A 17570-nucleotide genomic window follows, 5' to 3' on the forward strand; every position below is an offset into this window, starting at 1 on the left:
TTAGTGCCGCCGACCCCCCCCCCACCACTTTTGACCCCCCCCCCCCGTGCCGCCGCCCCTCCCCGTCCCTTTCGACCCCGCCACCGCCAGGTACCTTTGCTGGCGGGGGTCCCCAACCCCTGCCAGCCGAAATCCCCTTCAGTGCCGGACGTCAGGACTCAGAAACAGAATCCAGATCAGCAACGCGCCAGAGACCGGCGCTGAAGAGGACTTTGGTTGGCGGGGGTTGGGGACCCCCGCCAACAAAGGTACCTGATGGCGGCGGCAGGGGGGGGTGAAAGCAGGGGGGCCAGGGCTAAATCTGCGGGGGCCCATACCCCCGTGGTCCCATCTAGCTACGCCTCTACCCAGGCCTAACCTTTGCTCCTAGTTCAGATCCTATGCTTGTATCTCAGACAAAAGGAGGCTAAGCTAGGACATTAACATAAGAAAAGCCATACTGGGTCAGAACAATGATCCATCTAGCACAGTGGCCTGTGTCCTGCAGTGGCCAATCCAGGTCACAAGTGCCTGGCAGAAGCCCAAATAGTAACAAGATACCATGCTACCAATTCCAGGGCAAGCAGTGACTTCCCCATGTCTATCTCAATAGTAGACTATGGACTTTTCCTCCAGGAATTTGTCCAAACCTTTTTTAAACCGAGGTACACTAACTGCTGTTTCCCTTCTCCCTTCTTCCATTTTGGATTTGAAACTCCCCCTTCATCTGCACTCATGATCCGTTATCAGTAAACCTGAATGTGAAACTCTAGAAATCGTGCAGTGGCCAATTCCAGTTTTGGAGATCTGTGAATAGATTAGGGTGATTCTATATAGTTTCGTGTTAAGCCAGTTCTGTTTTGTCCCCATTCTAACTGTATGCATGGGGAGGGTCCTGATTTCTCTCTGAGCAGCACAGGACTTGCTGCTGTGTGAATGCAGCAGGAAGAAGTCGGGATCTGCTCAGCTTATTTGTTTTTCTTTTTTTTCTCTTTTTTTTTTTTAATATGTTTTATTGAGAGCCAGAGCCAAAGCTGGACATATCAACAGCAGGTGTTTTTACTGCCCACCAGCACTTATATACAAACTGACCATCACAGACTTCTCTCACTTTCAAGTTTAAGAAAATACAGAACTTAACTATCGCTTCCTTTCCCACCACCCCCTACCTACCTTCCCCACCATCCCCTGTCCTATTTGATGATGATTTGTTGGGGTATTTTGGAGATGTAAGCTGCTAATGGATTGCTAGGATCACCTTCGGCCTTCCCTTCATTGTGTCGTCCTCTCTCCCTTTACCTCTGCCTCTCCTTCTTAGGATGAATCAGAGTTCCGTGACAAGCTCTCGGCCATATACGTCAGCCTGAACTTCACCCTGGATCCTCACGCCCCTGCTGACAATCATGGTCTCCAGCCTGTTCTCAACTACCTGACCAAGAACTACATCGAGCAAAAGGTACAGGAATTGTGCCTGTGTAAGCTTTTGTGCTAGTCAGATCTACAGGATGCTGGGGCAGTCACTTCAAGTGGATGAGGAATGCATGGTAACCTCCTGCTGCAGGGATACTGCTTCCTGCTAGGAGGAGACCTGCTCCTTCTTGGGAGAGGAGGGAGTGGGTGTTTCCCAGAGGAAGTAATTTGCTGCGTCTTTTCTAATTTGTTTTTATACTCCCTTCTGCACAATGGTGACTTCCTTAGGTGGAGCGAGCAGGATAAGGCTTCCAGGCCTGCTTCCAAAGCAGCCTTCTTTCTTACCTCTTTGACATCCTTTACATGAGCTGGAAGTTGAACTCTGCTCTTTTGGCAGCACAGAGCACTGGTCACAGTTGCTGGGCTGGCTGAGTTGCTTACAGTTCTGAACTCTTTATGGATTTTTTTTAACCACTGTTTTGTAACGGAAGACCACGGGAGGGATGAGGGGGGAAGGATAAGGTGGAGACTGAGAGAGAATTTAATGAGTATTCTCTTTGTCTTTTCTCTGTGTTGGACTCTAGGCACAGATACAGCTAGACTGTGGAGAGGATAACATCTGTGTGCCAGACCTCAAGCTCGCTGTATATGGGTAAGTACTGCATCACCTGAGCTCAGCATATCAGTGGTGCTGTGACATGTGCCCAACTGTGCAATATGCCAGTACTTGATACAGTTTGCTGAAAAGACCCCACAGGCAACATACGGACGCTTCACGAAGAGCGAGTCGTAGATTCATTCAGATTTTGGGCCAGGGGTATACTATAAATGTTCAGACATAAGGAGGGTAATTGCTGAAAATTATCGATTTGTCCCCAGTGAGCAGCATTTATCCAGAAGGATCCACTCCTACCCAGATAAGTGCTGCTTAATATCGACACCTCAGTGTAAAGAAAACACAAACAAAAAAACAACAACAGTTTTTAAAGCAGGATATATTACCACAGTTCTTATAATTAAAGATCGGACTTTTTCTGACCTTTCTATTCTTCCTTTCCAGGGACAGAAATGTTGTGCACCTTGGGGATGATAATGCACTCACTGTAATCTTCAATGCCAAGAATGATGGGGAGGGCGGAGCCTACGAGGCCGAGCTATATGCAGTCCTCCCTCCAGAAGCACAATACAGTGGGATTGTACGCAATAATGAGGTACACAGAGGTCACAAGGAGTACAGCTCCCCCCCTCACTTCCTGTGCCATCCCTGTCCAAGATATGACCAGCACTAACAAAAGCCACTTACAGAAGGCAGATACCGGGGAAGAGAGCAGATTTTATATATGCTTGAAGTACAGGCCAAGAACTGGATTTGAATGCAGTCAAAGAGCACAGGCAGCCCTTTGTGACTCTGGGCAAGTCACTTAACCCTCCATTGCCCCATGTAAGCTGCATTGAGCCTGCCATGAGTGGTAAAGCGCGGGGTACAAATGTAACAAAAAAATAAATAAATGTTCATTTTTCATGTTAAGGGAAAGGGGATGGAATTTGATACACCATCTTTCTGTGATTACAGTCAAAGAGGTGTACATATTATATACAGGTACTTATTTTGTACCTGGGACAATGGAGAGTTAAGTCAATTGCCCAGAGTCACAAAGAGTTGCTGTGGGTATCTAACCCAATTCCCCTTGTTCTCTGCCTGCTCTACCAACCATTAGGCTACTCCATTAATTTTATAAATTGGTTTAGCGGTCCTGCATGAAGTAGCGTGGTTGTGTTGTTGTTCTATCTAAGCAGTCGGTCATTGAAGAAGCAAACCCTTACACTGGTCTTATCTTTTCGATGCTCTGCTCATTTCCTCAGATCACTGCAGAATTTTGTTAATTTTTAGATTTAGCTCACATCCTTTATTTGAGAGTTACGTACAACAACAGTAGGTACTTTCTTGCTCTCAAAGGGCTTACAGTCTTTGTACCTGAGCCAGTGGAGGGTTAAGTGACTTACCCATGGTCCCAAGGAGACCCAGTGGATTTGCACCCTGGCCTCTCTGGTTCTCAGCCTGCTGCTATAACCACCAGCTGCTACTCCACTCTCTAAGCCAGGAATGAAATTTTCTAAGTGTTCGCATACATTTATCTTTTACTTTACAATGGTAGTGGTTATTTCTAAAGCTGCAAAGAATTGTAAAGTGAGGGGGAAGGAACATGTCTGCAGAGGGAGGAGAAAAGTGAGGTAGGTTATTAACGGGGTTTTCTGTGGACAGTAATCAGCTACAACTCAATGGGGCCAGACCAGAAACGCTCTCCAGATTCCAGAAAAAGCCTATACAGCAGAATTAGGGAAAGTGCAGAGAAGAATGACCAGAATAATAAAGAATTTTTTATTGAACCAGTATAGGGGTCAGTTGATGATACAATTTTAATCACTCTGAACTGCCCAAAGTAGAGGGTCATTAGCACCAGACATGAATCACATTCACCGACTCGAGGCTTTATCAAGGATCAACCCCCCTGTTTTTACTGCCAAGCCATTGTGTGCCAAGGTCTTTTGAAACGCTGGCCATCATCGTCGGTGGGACCTGTCTATCAGCAGTAATATGATCTGTTTTTAGAATCATTTCCATTAATTTAAAATAGCTAAACAAATATTAATGAAAGAAGAAATTTGATGTTTAAAGTCACAAGAATATTTAAATACTAGTAAAAAAGGCCCGTTTCTGACTCAAATGAAACGGGCGCTAGCAAGGTTTTCCTCGGAGTGTGTATGTTTGGGAGAGTGTATGTGAGAGTGACTGTTTGAGAGTCAGAGTGAAAGTGTGAGTGTGTGAGAGAGAGAGTGAGTCTGGGTGTGAGTGTGTTTGTGAGAGAGTGTGTGTGTGAGAATGAGAGTGTGTGCAAGTGTGTATGTGAGACACAGTGTGAGAGAGAGTGTGTGTGTGTGGGCGAGAGAGAGAGTGTGTGTGAGACACAGATTCTCTGTGAGAGTGAGTGTATGAGACCAAGCGAGTGTGTGAGTGACTGTGTGGCACATAGAGAGTGAATGTGATACAGTGTGAGACAGAGTGTGTGAGAGTGAGAGTCAGAAAGACATTGTATATGAGAGAGAGAGTGTGAGCCGTGCCCTCCCAATCCATGGCCATCTGTCCCCTGCCCCCTCCATTCATCCTTTTCCAGCAATTCCCCTCTCTCCCTGAGCCTGCCCTCCCAATCCATGGCCATCCATGTTTCTCTGTCACCTGCCCCCTCCATTCATCCCTATCCAGCATTTCCCCTCTCTGCCTGAGGCCTGTCCTGCAATCCATATCCATCCATGCTCATCTGTCCCCTCCATTCATCCCTATCCAGCAATTCCCCTCTCCCTGAGTCCTGCCCTTCCAATCCATGCCCATCCATGCTCCTCTGTCACCTGGCCCCTCCATTTTTCCCTATCCAGCATTTCCCCTCTCTGCCTGAGGCCTGCCCTGCAATCCATATCCATCCATGCCCATCTGTCCCCTTCATTCATCCCTATCCATCAATTCCCCTCTCCCTGAGTCCTGCCCTTCCAATCCATGTTCCTCTGTCACCTGGCCCCTCCATTCATCCCTATCCAGCAATTCCCCTCTCTGCCTGAGGCCTGCCCTGCAATCCATATGCATCCATGCCCATCTGTGCCCTGCATTCATCCCTATCCAGCAATTCCCCTCTCCCTGAGTCCTGCCCTTCCAATCCATGCCCATCCATGCTCCTCTGTCACCTGGCCCCTCCATTCATCCCTATCCAGCAATTCCCCTCTCTGCCTGAGGCCTGCCCTGCAATCCATATCCATCCATGCCCATCTGTCCCCTCCATTCATCCCTATCCATCAATTCCCCTCTCCCTGAGTCCTGCCCTTCCAATCCATGTTCCTCTGTCACCTGGCCCCTCCATTTTTCCCTATCCAGCATTTCCCCTCTCTGCCTGAGGCCTGCCCTGCAATCCATATCCATCCATGCCCATCTGTCCCCTCCATTCATCCCTATCCAGCAATTCCCCTCTCCCTGAGTCCTGCCCTTCCAATCCATGCCCATCCATGCTCCTCTGTCACCTGGCCCCTCCATTTTTCCCTATCCAGCATTTCCCCTCTCTGCCTGAGGCCTGCCCTGCAATCCATATCCATCCATGCCCATCTGTCCCCTCCATTCATCCCTATCCATCAATTCCCCTCTCCCTGAGTCCTGCCCTTCCAATCCATGTTCCTCTGTCACCTGGCCCCTCCATTCATCCCTATCCAGCAATTCCCCTCTCTGCCTGAGGCCTGCCCTGCAATCCATATGCATCCATGCCCATCTGTCCCCTCCATTCATCCCTATCCATCAATTCCCCTCTCCCTGAGTCCTGCCCTTCCAATCCATGTTCCTCTGTCACCTGGCCCCTCCATTCATCCCTATCCAGCAATTCCCCTCTCTGCCTGAGGCCTGCCCTCCCAATCCATGCCCATCCATGCTCCTGTGTCCCCTGCCCCCTCCATTCTTCCTTTTCCTGCAATTCCCCTCTCTTCCTTCCATGACCCCCCCCTCGCATCCATGCTCCTCTCTCTCCCATGTCCCAGCCTGGCCCGCCCTCTTCTTCCCCCCCCCCCTTCGCATCCATGCTGTTGTTTTTCCCCTGCCCTCCTGCTCCCAGTGTTCAACTTTGCTGCCCACCCTCTTCTAGCCCCCCAACATCCCTTTTCTTTTTTTTTTTTTAATTTACCTCCGTGGTGGCGGTTCCGGCAGCGCAGCGTCAGGGAAGGAGGCGGCGTTCCCGACGTCTAGCCTTCCCTTCGTTGTGTTCCGCCTTCTTCTGATGTCATCATTGACGTCAGAAGAAGGCGGAACACAGCGAAGGGAAGGGTACAGACGTCGGGAGCGCCGCCTACTTCCGTGACGCTGCGCTGCCGGAACCGCCACCACGGAGGTAAATCTAATATACTAAAACGCACCGTGCGTGGGTGCGATCAGTTTGTTTGGTTTTTTTTGTGCCCTCGCGATCCGTTTATTTTTCCCCGCCCTCGACGTCATGATGTTTGACGCGAGGGCGGGGCAGCGAGTCTTGGTCAGTGGCTTCACCACCACGAACTTACGAACCGTTCTGGGGAGTCTGAGTGACTTCAGAACGTTGTCCTCAGAACGTTGAGGGTGCGTTTTATTATATTAGAATACAGTATGTATTTGATGTTTGGAAGGTTTTTAGTCTATGAGGAGCCCTTTTTGAAGTCTGTGACAACAGCTGAGTTCCAGGCTAGGGTCTGAGGCTTTTCCTTCCAACATTTATATGAAACTTACAATAGCATCAGAATAGAAGCATTTTTTCCACAGTGGGTTTGTGTTGTGTTGAAAGCCACTAATCCCTGGTGTCGGTAGCATGGAATCTTGGTACTTTTTGGTATTCTGCAGGAGAGGGAATCCAAAGCACACCTAGGGGAGTGGGGAAACTACAAAACAAAGTACAAGGATCCTTCAAGAGTAGGGCGTCAACTCAATATTTTATTAATCAGACCCCGGCACGATCCGTGTTTTGGTGAAATCACCTGCATCAGGGGTCTAGCAGTAATCACGAATCGTAATTCTGTAAACCAGTCAATGGAAAATTCCAAATCTTGAAATACATAAAGACGCCAACAAACAGCACAGGTACACATTAAATAATCCAAAGTTGCTACCTGCACATATCTCTTTCTGCACCAAAATTGCAGAATGTCACTGTTTGTAGGCGTCTTTGACATGGTATTCAACCCTGACTAATGTCTTTTCGTGCCATTGAGAATATGGAGGTGGGCACACAGATAATACAATATAATGCAAGCAGAAAGATCTCAGGCAGACAGCCAATGAAGAAACAGATGGCCTCATAAGGCAGTGATAGCAACAAATCTTTCCTGCGGGATAGCCTGCTGAGTCATGTGGCAGTGCAGGTCTGCAGCCAAGATGTATACTGCATGCCCATCTCGTGTGGAAATGGAGAAGGAGGGGAGTATTTCGGATTGACTAACAATTTCCAGGATGTCTGCTCATTGAAAGAGATTACTCAGCTGAAGAGTAACATGAGAGTATGTAGGGATGTGAGAAAAGGTTTTGCTGATGTTTGCAATGCTTGAGTCAGCTGGTTTACTGTTACGGACTGTTATGGAGTGTGATGTGACTTTTCCTTTAATAAAAACACTTAAAAAAAAATCTTCTCTAAGGAACTTGGAGCCTGAGATTTTCTCTACTTTTGAGTGCTTTAGGGATTGGAAGCATACTAGCAGGGAAGGAAGGAAATGAGGTTTGTTCTAGTCTCATTCTGCTTCAGTATTTGAATTGTATGGACAAATAGAATAGTGAATGAAATGTAACTTCTTTGTCAGTGAATGGGCTCAACTGCTGACTTCCATCAGACTTTGTAACACCCCAAACAGCAAATGTGATACAAAGTGAAGCCTGGCTTTGCACAGCCTTCCGCAGGCCTCCTGATACAGACACAAAGCAGTTTTGTGGTTTCACGTTCTAGGCATAGCAAAAACAGTCTGGATAGGACCACTCGGTTAACATTGGTGTGAAAGGACGCCTGGAAGGTTTTCCTGTGTTAGTGTGGAAGGATCCTGTCTCTTAAACATTGCCATTTAGTTGCAGTCTGTATAAGGGTAAGCCCGTTGGTTATCCAGGAGCCGTAGAGCGCTGCCCAAACCCATAGGTGGTTAATATGGAGAATTTTACCAGTGATATTACAGGAGCCATAGATGAGAAGACATGGTTGATGTCTTGATGTTAGATACTATGTGGTGGTTGGTTCCAACATTCCAAAGGAAGAAACATTGGGTTATTTGGACTTCTATAATATACTGTGATCTATAGGTGATCCCTAATACAGTCTGTTTAAGGACCCAACACACTGTGTTTTGCACTAATAAAGTTTGTTGTGTTTCAGCCAATGGAATCTCAATTTCTTGAGGCCAGTTTCACTTACTTGTTTATCCTTTGTATTTGTGGTTGATAAAGTGACGCGTTCTTTGAGTAGTTTGGAGTGGTTGAGCATCTGTGGAAGACCTCGCAGACCAGTAGGAGTGTGGAGAGCTTTATCTTTTATAGTAGATGGTACAAACACTTTGGCTAAAGAGGGTGGGGAACATACTCAGATGTGGTAGAAGCAATGAAGTCTATTGATTTTTCTGTGAGCTTTGATGAATTCTAAAGATAGGATAGCATGAAAGGGTCCTATGGGAGTGTTTTGCATTTTGATGGTGTTTCCCATGAGACTGATGGTGGGATGCCTGGGAGTTTGCCCAAAAGTGAAAAAGCTCTAGAAAAACTGCTACAGCTGTATAGTACCAGATTGTTAAGGCTAAGTATCAGTAATGAGAGTGGCTTAGTTTGAAAGGAAGGACTTTTCTACAGGTGTATTCCCGCGGGGGAAACTCGGGGGCTTTTATAAGTTGGAAACCTGGGTATGAGGGAGAAAAGGGTGGATATTGGTCTCAATGAATCAAAAATCCATTTGTTTTTGGCACCTACATGGTCTGGAAAATCAGCACTTATTTTGGCTTGGTTAATGAGAGATTTACTAGGCTAAAGACTTTCAGCTGAAGTCACAGACACTCTACAGCTGGGTGGCTAACAGAGGCACACTGAATTTTTTATTCTCTTGGTTACCTAGAGGCTGAAAGTGGACAGAGACTTTCAGGCTCATTTTCGAAAGAGATGGACGTCCATCTTTCGACATAAATCGGAACATGGACGTCCATCTCCCAGGGATGTCCAAATCAGTAAAGTCGAAAGCTGATTTTGGACGTCTCCAACTGCAGTCCGTCACAAGAATGTCCAAATTTCAAGGGGGCGTGATGAAGGCGGGACTTGGGCGTGCCTAAGACTTGGATGTCTTTGAGCCATAATCGAAAAAAGGAAGAACGTCCTAAAGTAAAACTTGGACGTTTGAACCCAGACGTGTTTTTTTTATAAATAAGGCACAGAAAGGTGCCCGAAATGACCAGATGACCACCGGAGGGAATCGGGGATGACTTCCCGTTACTCCCACAGTGGTCATTAACCCCCTCCCCCCCTGAAAAACATCATCGTTCCAGCCTCTATGCCAGCCTCAGATGTCATACTCAGATGTCCATGACAGCGCATGCAGGTCCCTGGGGCAGTTTTAGTGGGTATTGCAGTGCAGACAGGCGGACCCAGGCCCATACCCCCCCCACCTGTTACATTTGTGGAGGAAACAGCGAGCCCTCCAAAGTCCACCACAAACCCTCTGTACCCACATATAGGTGCCTCCTTCACCCGTAAGGGCTATGGTAGTGGTGCACAGTTGTGGGTAGTGGGTTTTGGGGGGCTCAGCACACAAGATATAAAGGAGCTATGTACCTGGGAGCATTTTATGAAGTCCACTGCAGTGCCCCCTAGGGTGCCCGGTTGGTGTCCTGGCATGTCAGGGGGACCAGTGCACTACAAATGCTGGCTCCTCCCACGTCCAAATGGCTTGCATTTGGACGTTTTTGACTTGGACATCTTTGATTTAGAAAATTGCCGAAAGTCAAAGACGGCCAAATCCAAGGACGTCCAAATTTAAGGATGTCCTTGGATTTGGATGTCTTTGATGGTATTTTCAAAACGAAAGATGGACGTCCATCTTTTTTTGAAAATACAGTTTTCCCCGCTTCCAGATTTGGTCATTTTACAAAGACGTCCAAATCCAAACTTAGACGTTTCTTTCGAAAATGCCCCTTCATGTCACTGGAGGGAGAAAGTGGAACGCTGAAGAATGGGCAGATAAAGACCTGCATGGTCCATCCAGTCTGCCCAACGGTCACATTCTTTGTGTTTTCACTCGAATGAGAAAATGGTGCAAGGAGCGGTGTTGAAGTAAAGGCTGGGAAACAGTACTGTGGCTCAGAGCACAACAAGCAGCATCTTATCTTCACAACAGAACTGTGTGGGGAATGTTCTGGATTATCAGCACCAGAGACATTCCCATCAGTGCTGGTCCTCCTTTGGCCAATGTTGATAGCCCATTGTGCAGCTCAGGCTGTCCCAGGTCCTTATGACCCTAGTTGGCATCAGTGATGTAGGCACCGTCTCACTGGCTGCAGAGGAGGAAGTGTTGCTGCACCTCTGTGGGCATTGCAGATTTGGGATGTGGAGCCTATAATGGCATTCACAGAGCCAGGAGCAAAAGCAAACCCTTTGGCCCTGCAAGGGGCATCGTGGATGGAGAGATCTCCATGGTCTAAATACTGCCTGCCTCTTCGCAGGGAGCCCTAGAGAGGTTGATCCTCTTTGGGATCAGGCATTGGTGACCAGTGAGGTCCTAGCCACCATTGTGACTGCTCCAAGGCCAAAGAGCTCTTGTCTCATGTAGTCCACTCTGTAGAAGGGAGATCACTTGGAGTGAGGGTCCGGTCCCTGCATTCCCTGAAAGGAAGGATGCCATTTGAGGGTGCCAGTGCTAGCAGATCTTCTGGACCCATGTGGCAGTCACAGCAGATAGCAAGAGATTCAAGTAGGAATCCTACCATCAGTCCTGGGAGGGCTTGGGACTGTCCTCTGAGAGACTGATCTTCTTGAGCACATAGTTTGGTGGTTCTTTCTCTTCTTTGCAAGGGACTTATAAATTATTAAGGGCCTGATACTCAAAAGCACTTACCCAGGCAGGAGAGGCTCCACTGAGCTAACCATCCGCCAATATTCGGTGGCAATTAAGTGGGTAGTTCCACTGAATATCGCCTCTGAGTGCTGTGGTACTGTCTGGTCAGTGCTGGAACAGTCCGGGGACAGAGCTTGGTTGATTCTTTCAGTCTGGTAAGTACATAAAGTTAGGCAGCAAAAGGCTGTCCTAACTTTATCTGCCAAGCTAACCAGGCACCAGTCTGAATATCAGCCGGTGCCCAGTTAACTTCCAGGTGAATACTCGTATGTTCAATGTCAGAGCCTGGACATGGCCTGGCATTGAATATCCAGGTTTAATTCAGTCCAGTGCTGTCAGTAGCATAAAAACCACTGACTGCCATAGGTTAAATATTGGGCCCTAAAATTTTAGTTTAGAGAGAAATGAAGAACGAGGGCAGAATCTTTTCTGTCCGACTGGGCAGATGAAACAAACTGAGGAGGAGGAGCAATGGGCACACAGGCGGAAGAACTCGCAGGAAGCTTTCTAGGCTTTTCTGGGCTCTGGGAGAGCATTCTGGTCTGATGCTGTTCTGTCCTGCATGTCCATGAAGATACTGAGAGGGACAGACATAGGAAGACTGTAATAGGAGAGGAAGCAAATACTCTGTCCTTTTGTGTTTGGATCAGTCTTTGATCATTTTGATTTCAAATGGCTTATATTGTTGTATCGTTCTGAATGTCCCTTTATCATAGCCTGACCAAAAGGTCACTGGTGCAGTGGTCTCTAACTAAAAGAATATCCCCCATGGTCCCCCCCCCCCGGTCATGTGTTCTCATGTCTGTGAAGATTTATTCTAACTTAGGGGGTGGGTGGCAACCTTGGTCCTGAAGGGCCAGAACCCAGTCAGGTTTTCAAGATTTCCACAATGCACGATGTTGATTAGTACGTACTGTTTCTATTGTATCCAAATATAACTCATGCATATGTATTATGAAAATCAAGAGGAGCATCCTTCTTTAGGATGAGGATTCTAGACAGGAACATCCAAACTGCTGTGAACATGAAATGTTTGAAACTACAATTGTCAAACAGTTTGAACCAAACACAAAGGGACTTAACAGAGATAAGAGTTCTCACACAGCAGCAGGCTTAATTCCTCTGTAGTGGTAAATTCTGCTGCCAGTCTCCCTCACTTTCTGAAGTTAAAAAAGATGTCGTGGGGAAAGCGGATGTGATTGATGAAATCACCTGTGTAAATCTGTGTGTAATGCATTTGTGTATTCACGCATCTTCTGTATTGACCTCAGCAAGGGGAGCAAAGCTCTCAAAAACTCATCTCCAAGCCGGTGTATTAAGTTACTCCAGTAAAAAGGTCTCGCCTTTTTACTTGTTTGACCTTTTCTATGTATTTAGTAGCAAAGATAAATAAATCAAACGCTTTGTGTACATAAGGGAGAGTGGTAGAGAGGATGGAAGAGCAGGTAGTCCATGGAGAGAGGTTTCAGAACCCAGGTACTCCTCCCTGCACTCTCTTCTCACTACTCTCTGTCTCACTTTTGCACACACCTCATTCCCCTGGATCTGCTCCACGCAATCTCATGACTGGTGCCTGTGTGTGTTTTTTTTTTTTTTTCTGCAGTCTCTCTCCATTCTCCCTTGTACCTATGAAGAGAACCAAACCCAGGTGGTGATCTGTGACCTCGGGAACCCCATGAAGTCTGGCACCAGCGTGAGTAACTACAGGAGACCTTTCTCATCTTGGGGGAGGGGAGGGGCGAGGTTTCTGCAGAGTAATGGAAATGTTTAAATCCTGAGCTGTGATTGAAAATGGGGAAGTAGTGGGCACAGCTGTGTGCCAGCTCAGTTTCACATGGGATGTGCATAAACACACACACACGCTGTGATGCAGGAGATGGGTCTAGCTGTTAGGTGTGCATGCACATTTTATAGTTGGTCTGCCTGTTACTGCTACCTGTAAGGATATTGGTACAGTTCCTACCTTGCCATTGCTGTGGCTGGCAGGACTCTGATAGAATGAGCAGGTGGCCTCCACAGAGACCTTGTCCTGAGATCAAAAGCCATCATAGATGGTGACCTCTTCCTGTATCACAGCTGATGTCTCTCCTAGTGGCTGTGTCCTTATGGGATTCTCTGCTGCTTTTGCAGGGCACTGGTAGTAAGAGTGTATAGTCAGGGGAGCTGAAAGAGGTACAGTAGTTCTGAGTGAGATTCCTCTCGCTATGGGATCAGCTTGTCTGGACAGACGATATTCTGTGAGCTATTTCGAGCGTGAAATAACTCTCCCTCTCTCTCCATTCATCAGGTTGTGTAACTGGCCTAGCATTGAGAGTATTAACGCCCTTTTTCCCTGGCTAGCAGAAATGAAGGGCACAGTGCATAGATGGAGTAACTTGAATCTCCGTGCTCTCTAAATCCCTTTCTAAAGGGGGGGGGGGGGGGGAAAGACCGTTTTTCGGGGCCCCTGGTGTCACAGTTGGACAGGAACAATATACAACATCTGCTTAAATGGTTCAAATCTGAAACCTTCACAGCAAGTTGGTGAAAAGGAAAAAAATCAGTTCAGTCAGTGTAGCTGGTTCTTTATACATGTAGGGCACAGTAAAGCAGTGTTACACAGTCCAGAAATCCTCAGTTCATAACTCAAGTCTGTTAGGACAAATTAGGCAGAATCTGTGCACACTAAAAACTTCTTCCCTCACCTCCCTTTAGTTCCTGAAGGAGGGAACCCTCCAAACCCTCCCTTGTCAATACCATCAAATATGAGGTGCAGATCAGCTGGTGAGGGATACTATTTTCATAGATACAGCACCGGATACAATACAAATAAAACTTACTAGCCAGCTGCAATTTACCCACAAGAGTCTAATGCGGATCACAAAAGAGATGTATTAGACATTTTTAAGAGCTACAATAAAATATAAGTATTGGCTATTAATCACCAACCTACATTTCAAGAGACTTCTAAAAAAAAAAAAAATGGTTCCAATTATCTTCTAATTTTGAATGGTAGAACATTCCAAATAATGTTGTCTGATACGCCAGGGACTGACCATACACCCTCCTATATTTACATAGTAACATAGTAGATGACGGCAGAAAAAGACCTGCACGGTCCATCCAGTCTGCCCAACAAGATAACTCATATGTGCTACTTTTTGTGTATACCCTACTTTGATTTGTACCTGTGCTCTTCAGGGCACAGACCGTATAAGTCTGCCCAGCACTATCCCTGCCTCCCACCACCGGCTCTGGCACAGAGAGTATAAGTCTGCCCAGCACTATCCCCGCCTCCCAACCACCAGCCCTGCCACCCGATCTCAATTAAGCTCCTGAGGATCCATTCTTTCTGCACAGGATTCCTTTATGCTTATCCCACGCATGCTTGAATTCCGTTACTGTTTTCATCTCCACCACCTCCCGCGGGAGGGCATTCCAAGCATCCACTACTCTCTCTGTGAAAAAATACTTCCTGACATTTTTCTTGAGTCTGCCCCCCTTCAATCTCATTTCATGCCCTCTCGTTCTACCGCCTTCGCATCTCTGGAAAAGGTTTGTTTGCGGATTAATACCTTTCAAATATTTGAACGTCTGTATCATATCACCCCCGTTCCTCCTTTCCTCCAGGGTATACATGTTCAGGTCAGCAAGTCTCTTCTCATACGTCTTGTAACGCAAATCCCATACCATCCTCGTAGCTTTTCTTTGCACCCTTTTTGCAGTTGGAAAGTGTAGTACCCAATTCGTATCTTGTTTATAAAATCAGACAGCTCAGTTTGAACGCTACTCGATGTTCCTCCTTGCCTGATATATTAAAGTCTTGCCCAAAGTATTTTGAAGGATTTCTAATGTTGATTATAGTTTGCTTAGAACAGCTCACATACAAATTATTACAGTAGTCTATGTTACAATACATGGTTGAACCAGTAATTTAAATTGATTCTGCTGAAAATAATGTCTGATCCTACAAACTTGTTTTAACTTCCAAAAAAAAAACTTTTTTCCTTTTTCTTTTCTTTTTATTGTTTATAAAAGCATTAACCTGAATGCCCATAGAAAGTAAACCGCAAATGCTTTCAAGGACTTTTCAAAAGTGAAATGAAGGCTACCAGTAGCTATATTTTTCTCTGTGCAAATCAAATACTGACTCCCTATCCAGAGAAGTTTTTAGTTTTCTCTTTGTGGCAGCTATTTTGATACAGCAGCAGTGATGGGCAAGAGCAAGTGAGGTTTGCTTCTGCCCCAGTGACCCCCCCCCCCCCCCCTCCAGACCTCTAGGGATAGAAGGGTAGGCCTGGGGGCCTACAAAAGGTGGGGGAATCTAGTTGGGGAGATATGCAAATTGGAAAAGGGGGCCCAGTTCTTTTCAGGAGGGGGTGTTGGAGGGAGGATGACAGCGTTCTTTAGAGGGGTGGGGGGCAGGAAGGGAGCCCACAGGTGTTCAGTCTGCTACCCAGAAATTATCCAGGCACCAGCTGATATTCAGTGCCAGTAATCAGATAGCTAACCAGGCAAAGAGAGGACTGCTTTTTATGTGCTCCTGTCTGCCCAGTTATCCAGGCACTGGCTCTGCCCCTGGACTACCCTGGTATTATCTGGATACTGCAGTGTCACTACTCACTTAGGTGCTACTGAATATCAGCAGATAGAGTGGGACAAGCAGTTTAACTGGACAGAAAGCCTCTCTGGCTTGGTTCAAAAACTTTGAATATCAAGCCTTTAGATTTTAAGCTGAGTAAGGCAGAGACTCTTTGTACCTGCATGTACTTTTGATGTAAAATTCCCTGGTTTAGAGTGTTCTAAGAATACTCAAATTAAGAGTAATTATTTTTCCTCTCTGGTCTTTCATTACCTCTTTGGTCCCGCTCTATGAATTTTTCATTCACTGTAACTTTTATTCCATTTCATGTCTCCATCTGTTTCGCCTTTCATTCCCGATCAAAGCTGTGGGGAGGCCTGAGGTTCACTGTGCCCCTCCTCCGGGACTCCAGGCAGAAGGTGCAGATTGAGTTTCAGGTTCGCAGGTATGTGAATACCAGGGGAGGGGTGGTGGATGCCATAAGCTTGCATTAGTGCCATTAGCACACAGCTTTCTAGTGCATGACTAATGCTGAAACTTAGTTCCCCAACGCAATAACCAAATATTTATACAAATAAGCCTAGCACAAAAAAATGCTACCTAGCATATGCATAGACATGTCTCTGCTAGTGTCAACTGGAGGTCTTGTGCAAAATCTCCTGACCTGATTACTTGGATCCCTGGTGGTCAACATGGGCCCCCAGACCTCCCACCACCCTGACACCACAGATTACCCCAGTGGTCCAGTTGGAGTCCCTTGGACCCTCCACCTCTTCTGTGCACAATTTTGTTGGGAGGCAGAAGTGATGCCTCCATAGCACCATCTTGAAAAAGTGGAAACGCTTGACCCCCATGCTGTGCATTGTGGGACACAGTGCAAAATGTCAACCTACCAAATAAGGCATTAATTTGGCAAACCAACCCCATGCAGTACAGCCCAGGATGCACTGTGTGGGGTCAGATGTCACCAGTTTTCAAGATGGTGGGGCATATGCAGGAGCAAGTGGGTATCACTCTACCTTCCAGTTTAAAGGTGCATGGGAAGGGGAGGACCACTTGAACCAACAGGGTTATTCATGAGATCAGGGAGTGGGGAGTCAGGGGGCTCACTTGTGCCAGCAGAGACATTTTTAGGCCCTGGAAGACCAAATGGGCGTCAGGCAGGGGAATCCACTGCACCCTTGCTGCGTCTTAACACCAGCCTTGAACTGGCTTAAAGATTCAGCACTAGAAAATGAGTGAAAAAAATGCTAGCTATAGAACGTTTTTTTTGAGATTGAGTGCAATTTAATCTGTGGTGTTTACATGCCCACAGAGCTACCTGTTACTGCTGTGATCTTACACTGATTTTCCCTTGCTTATTTTCCTGCATCAGGAGTAAGATTAACTCAAGAAGATCAAGTGTAAACTACTACACTAATGGGTAGCACGGGAAGCTGGGCTGGAGAGGGGGGAAGGATGGACAAGGGAACAAAGTACGTGATGCCATGTTTTTGTCTTTGACAGCAAGAATGAAAATAACTCCAGGAGCGAGGTGGTTCCTTGGGATCTTCAGGTGGAGGCATTTTCTACAATGTCCATCAATGGGTGAGTGTAATGGGAGGAAGGGGGTAGGTTAGTAATACCAGCCTTTGCAAAGCAAAATACATTTGGACTCTAAACTCAGAGGTTCTCAACCCAGTCCTGACACTCCAGGCCAGTCTGGTTTTGAAGATAGGCACAATGAATATGAGATATATTTGCATGCACTGCCTCTGCGCATGAGAGAATTTGTATACATTCATTGTCGGTATTGGGGAAACCTGACCGGCTGGCTGGTTCCTGAGGACTAGGCTGAGAATTCCTGCTGTAAAATAAACTGTTCTTCATCTCAAACTCAGGCTTATCACTGATGCAAAGCAAGAGTAAAAGGGAAGGGAAAGAAAAGGAAGAGAGGCAAGCTAAAGAGGCAGCAGTTTGCTTACAACAACACCTGGTGGCTGTACAGGGAATGCAGTGGA

At 46.6% G+C, this 17570-nt stretch overlaps 1 protein-coding gene across 1 annotated transcript in view; it reads left to right on the plus strand.

The window, feature by feature from the left end:
- The window catches only part of ITGA5 (integrin subunit alpha 5), a 228363-nt gene that overhangs the window by 189964 nt on the left and 20829 nt on the right, over positions 1–17570 (plus strand). Inside the window, exons 18-23 of the mRNA XM_030198318.1 lie at positions 1298–1435; positions 1974–2041; positions 2450–2600; positions 12613–12702; positions 15936–16015; positions 17077–17157. Coding sequence (XP_030054178.1) covers positions 1298–1435; positions 1974–2041; positions 2450–2600; positions 12613–12702; positions 15936–16015; positions 17077–17157 — 608 coding nt within the window. The remainder of the gene's footprint in view (positions 1–1297; positions 1436–1973; positions 2042–2449; positions 2601–12612; positions 12703–15935; positions 16016–17076; positions 17158–17570) is intronic.

This window comes from Microcaecilia unicolor, chromosome 3 (assembly GCF_901765095.1).
Source record: "Microcaecilia unicolor chromosome 3, aMicUni1.1, whole genome shotgun sequence".
Classification (NCBI taxonomy): Eukaryota; Metazoa; Chordata; class Amphibia; order Gymnophiona; family Siphonopidae; genus Microcaecilia; species Microcaecilia unicolor.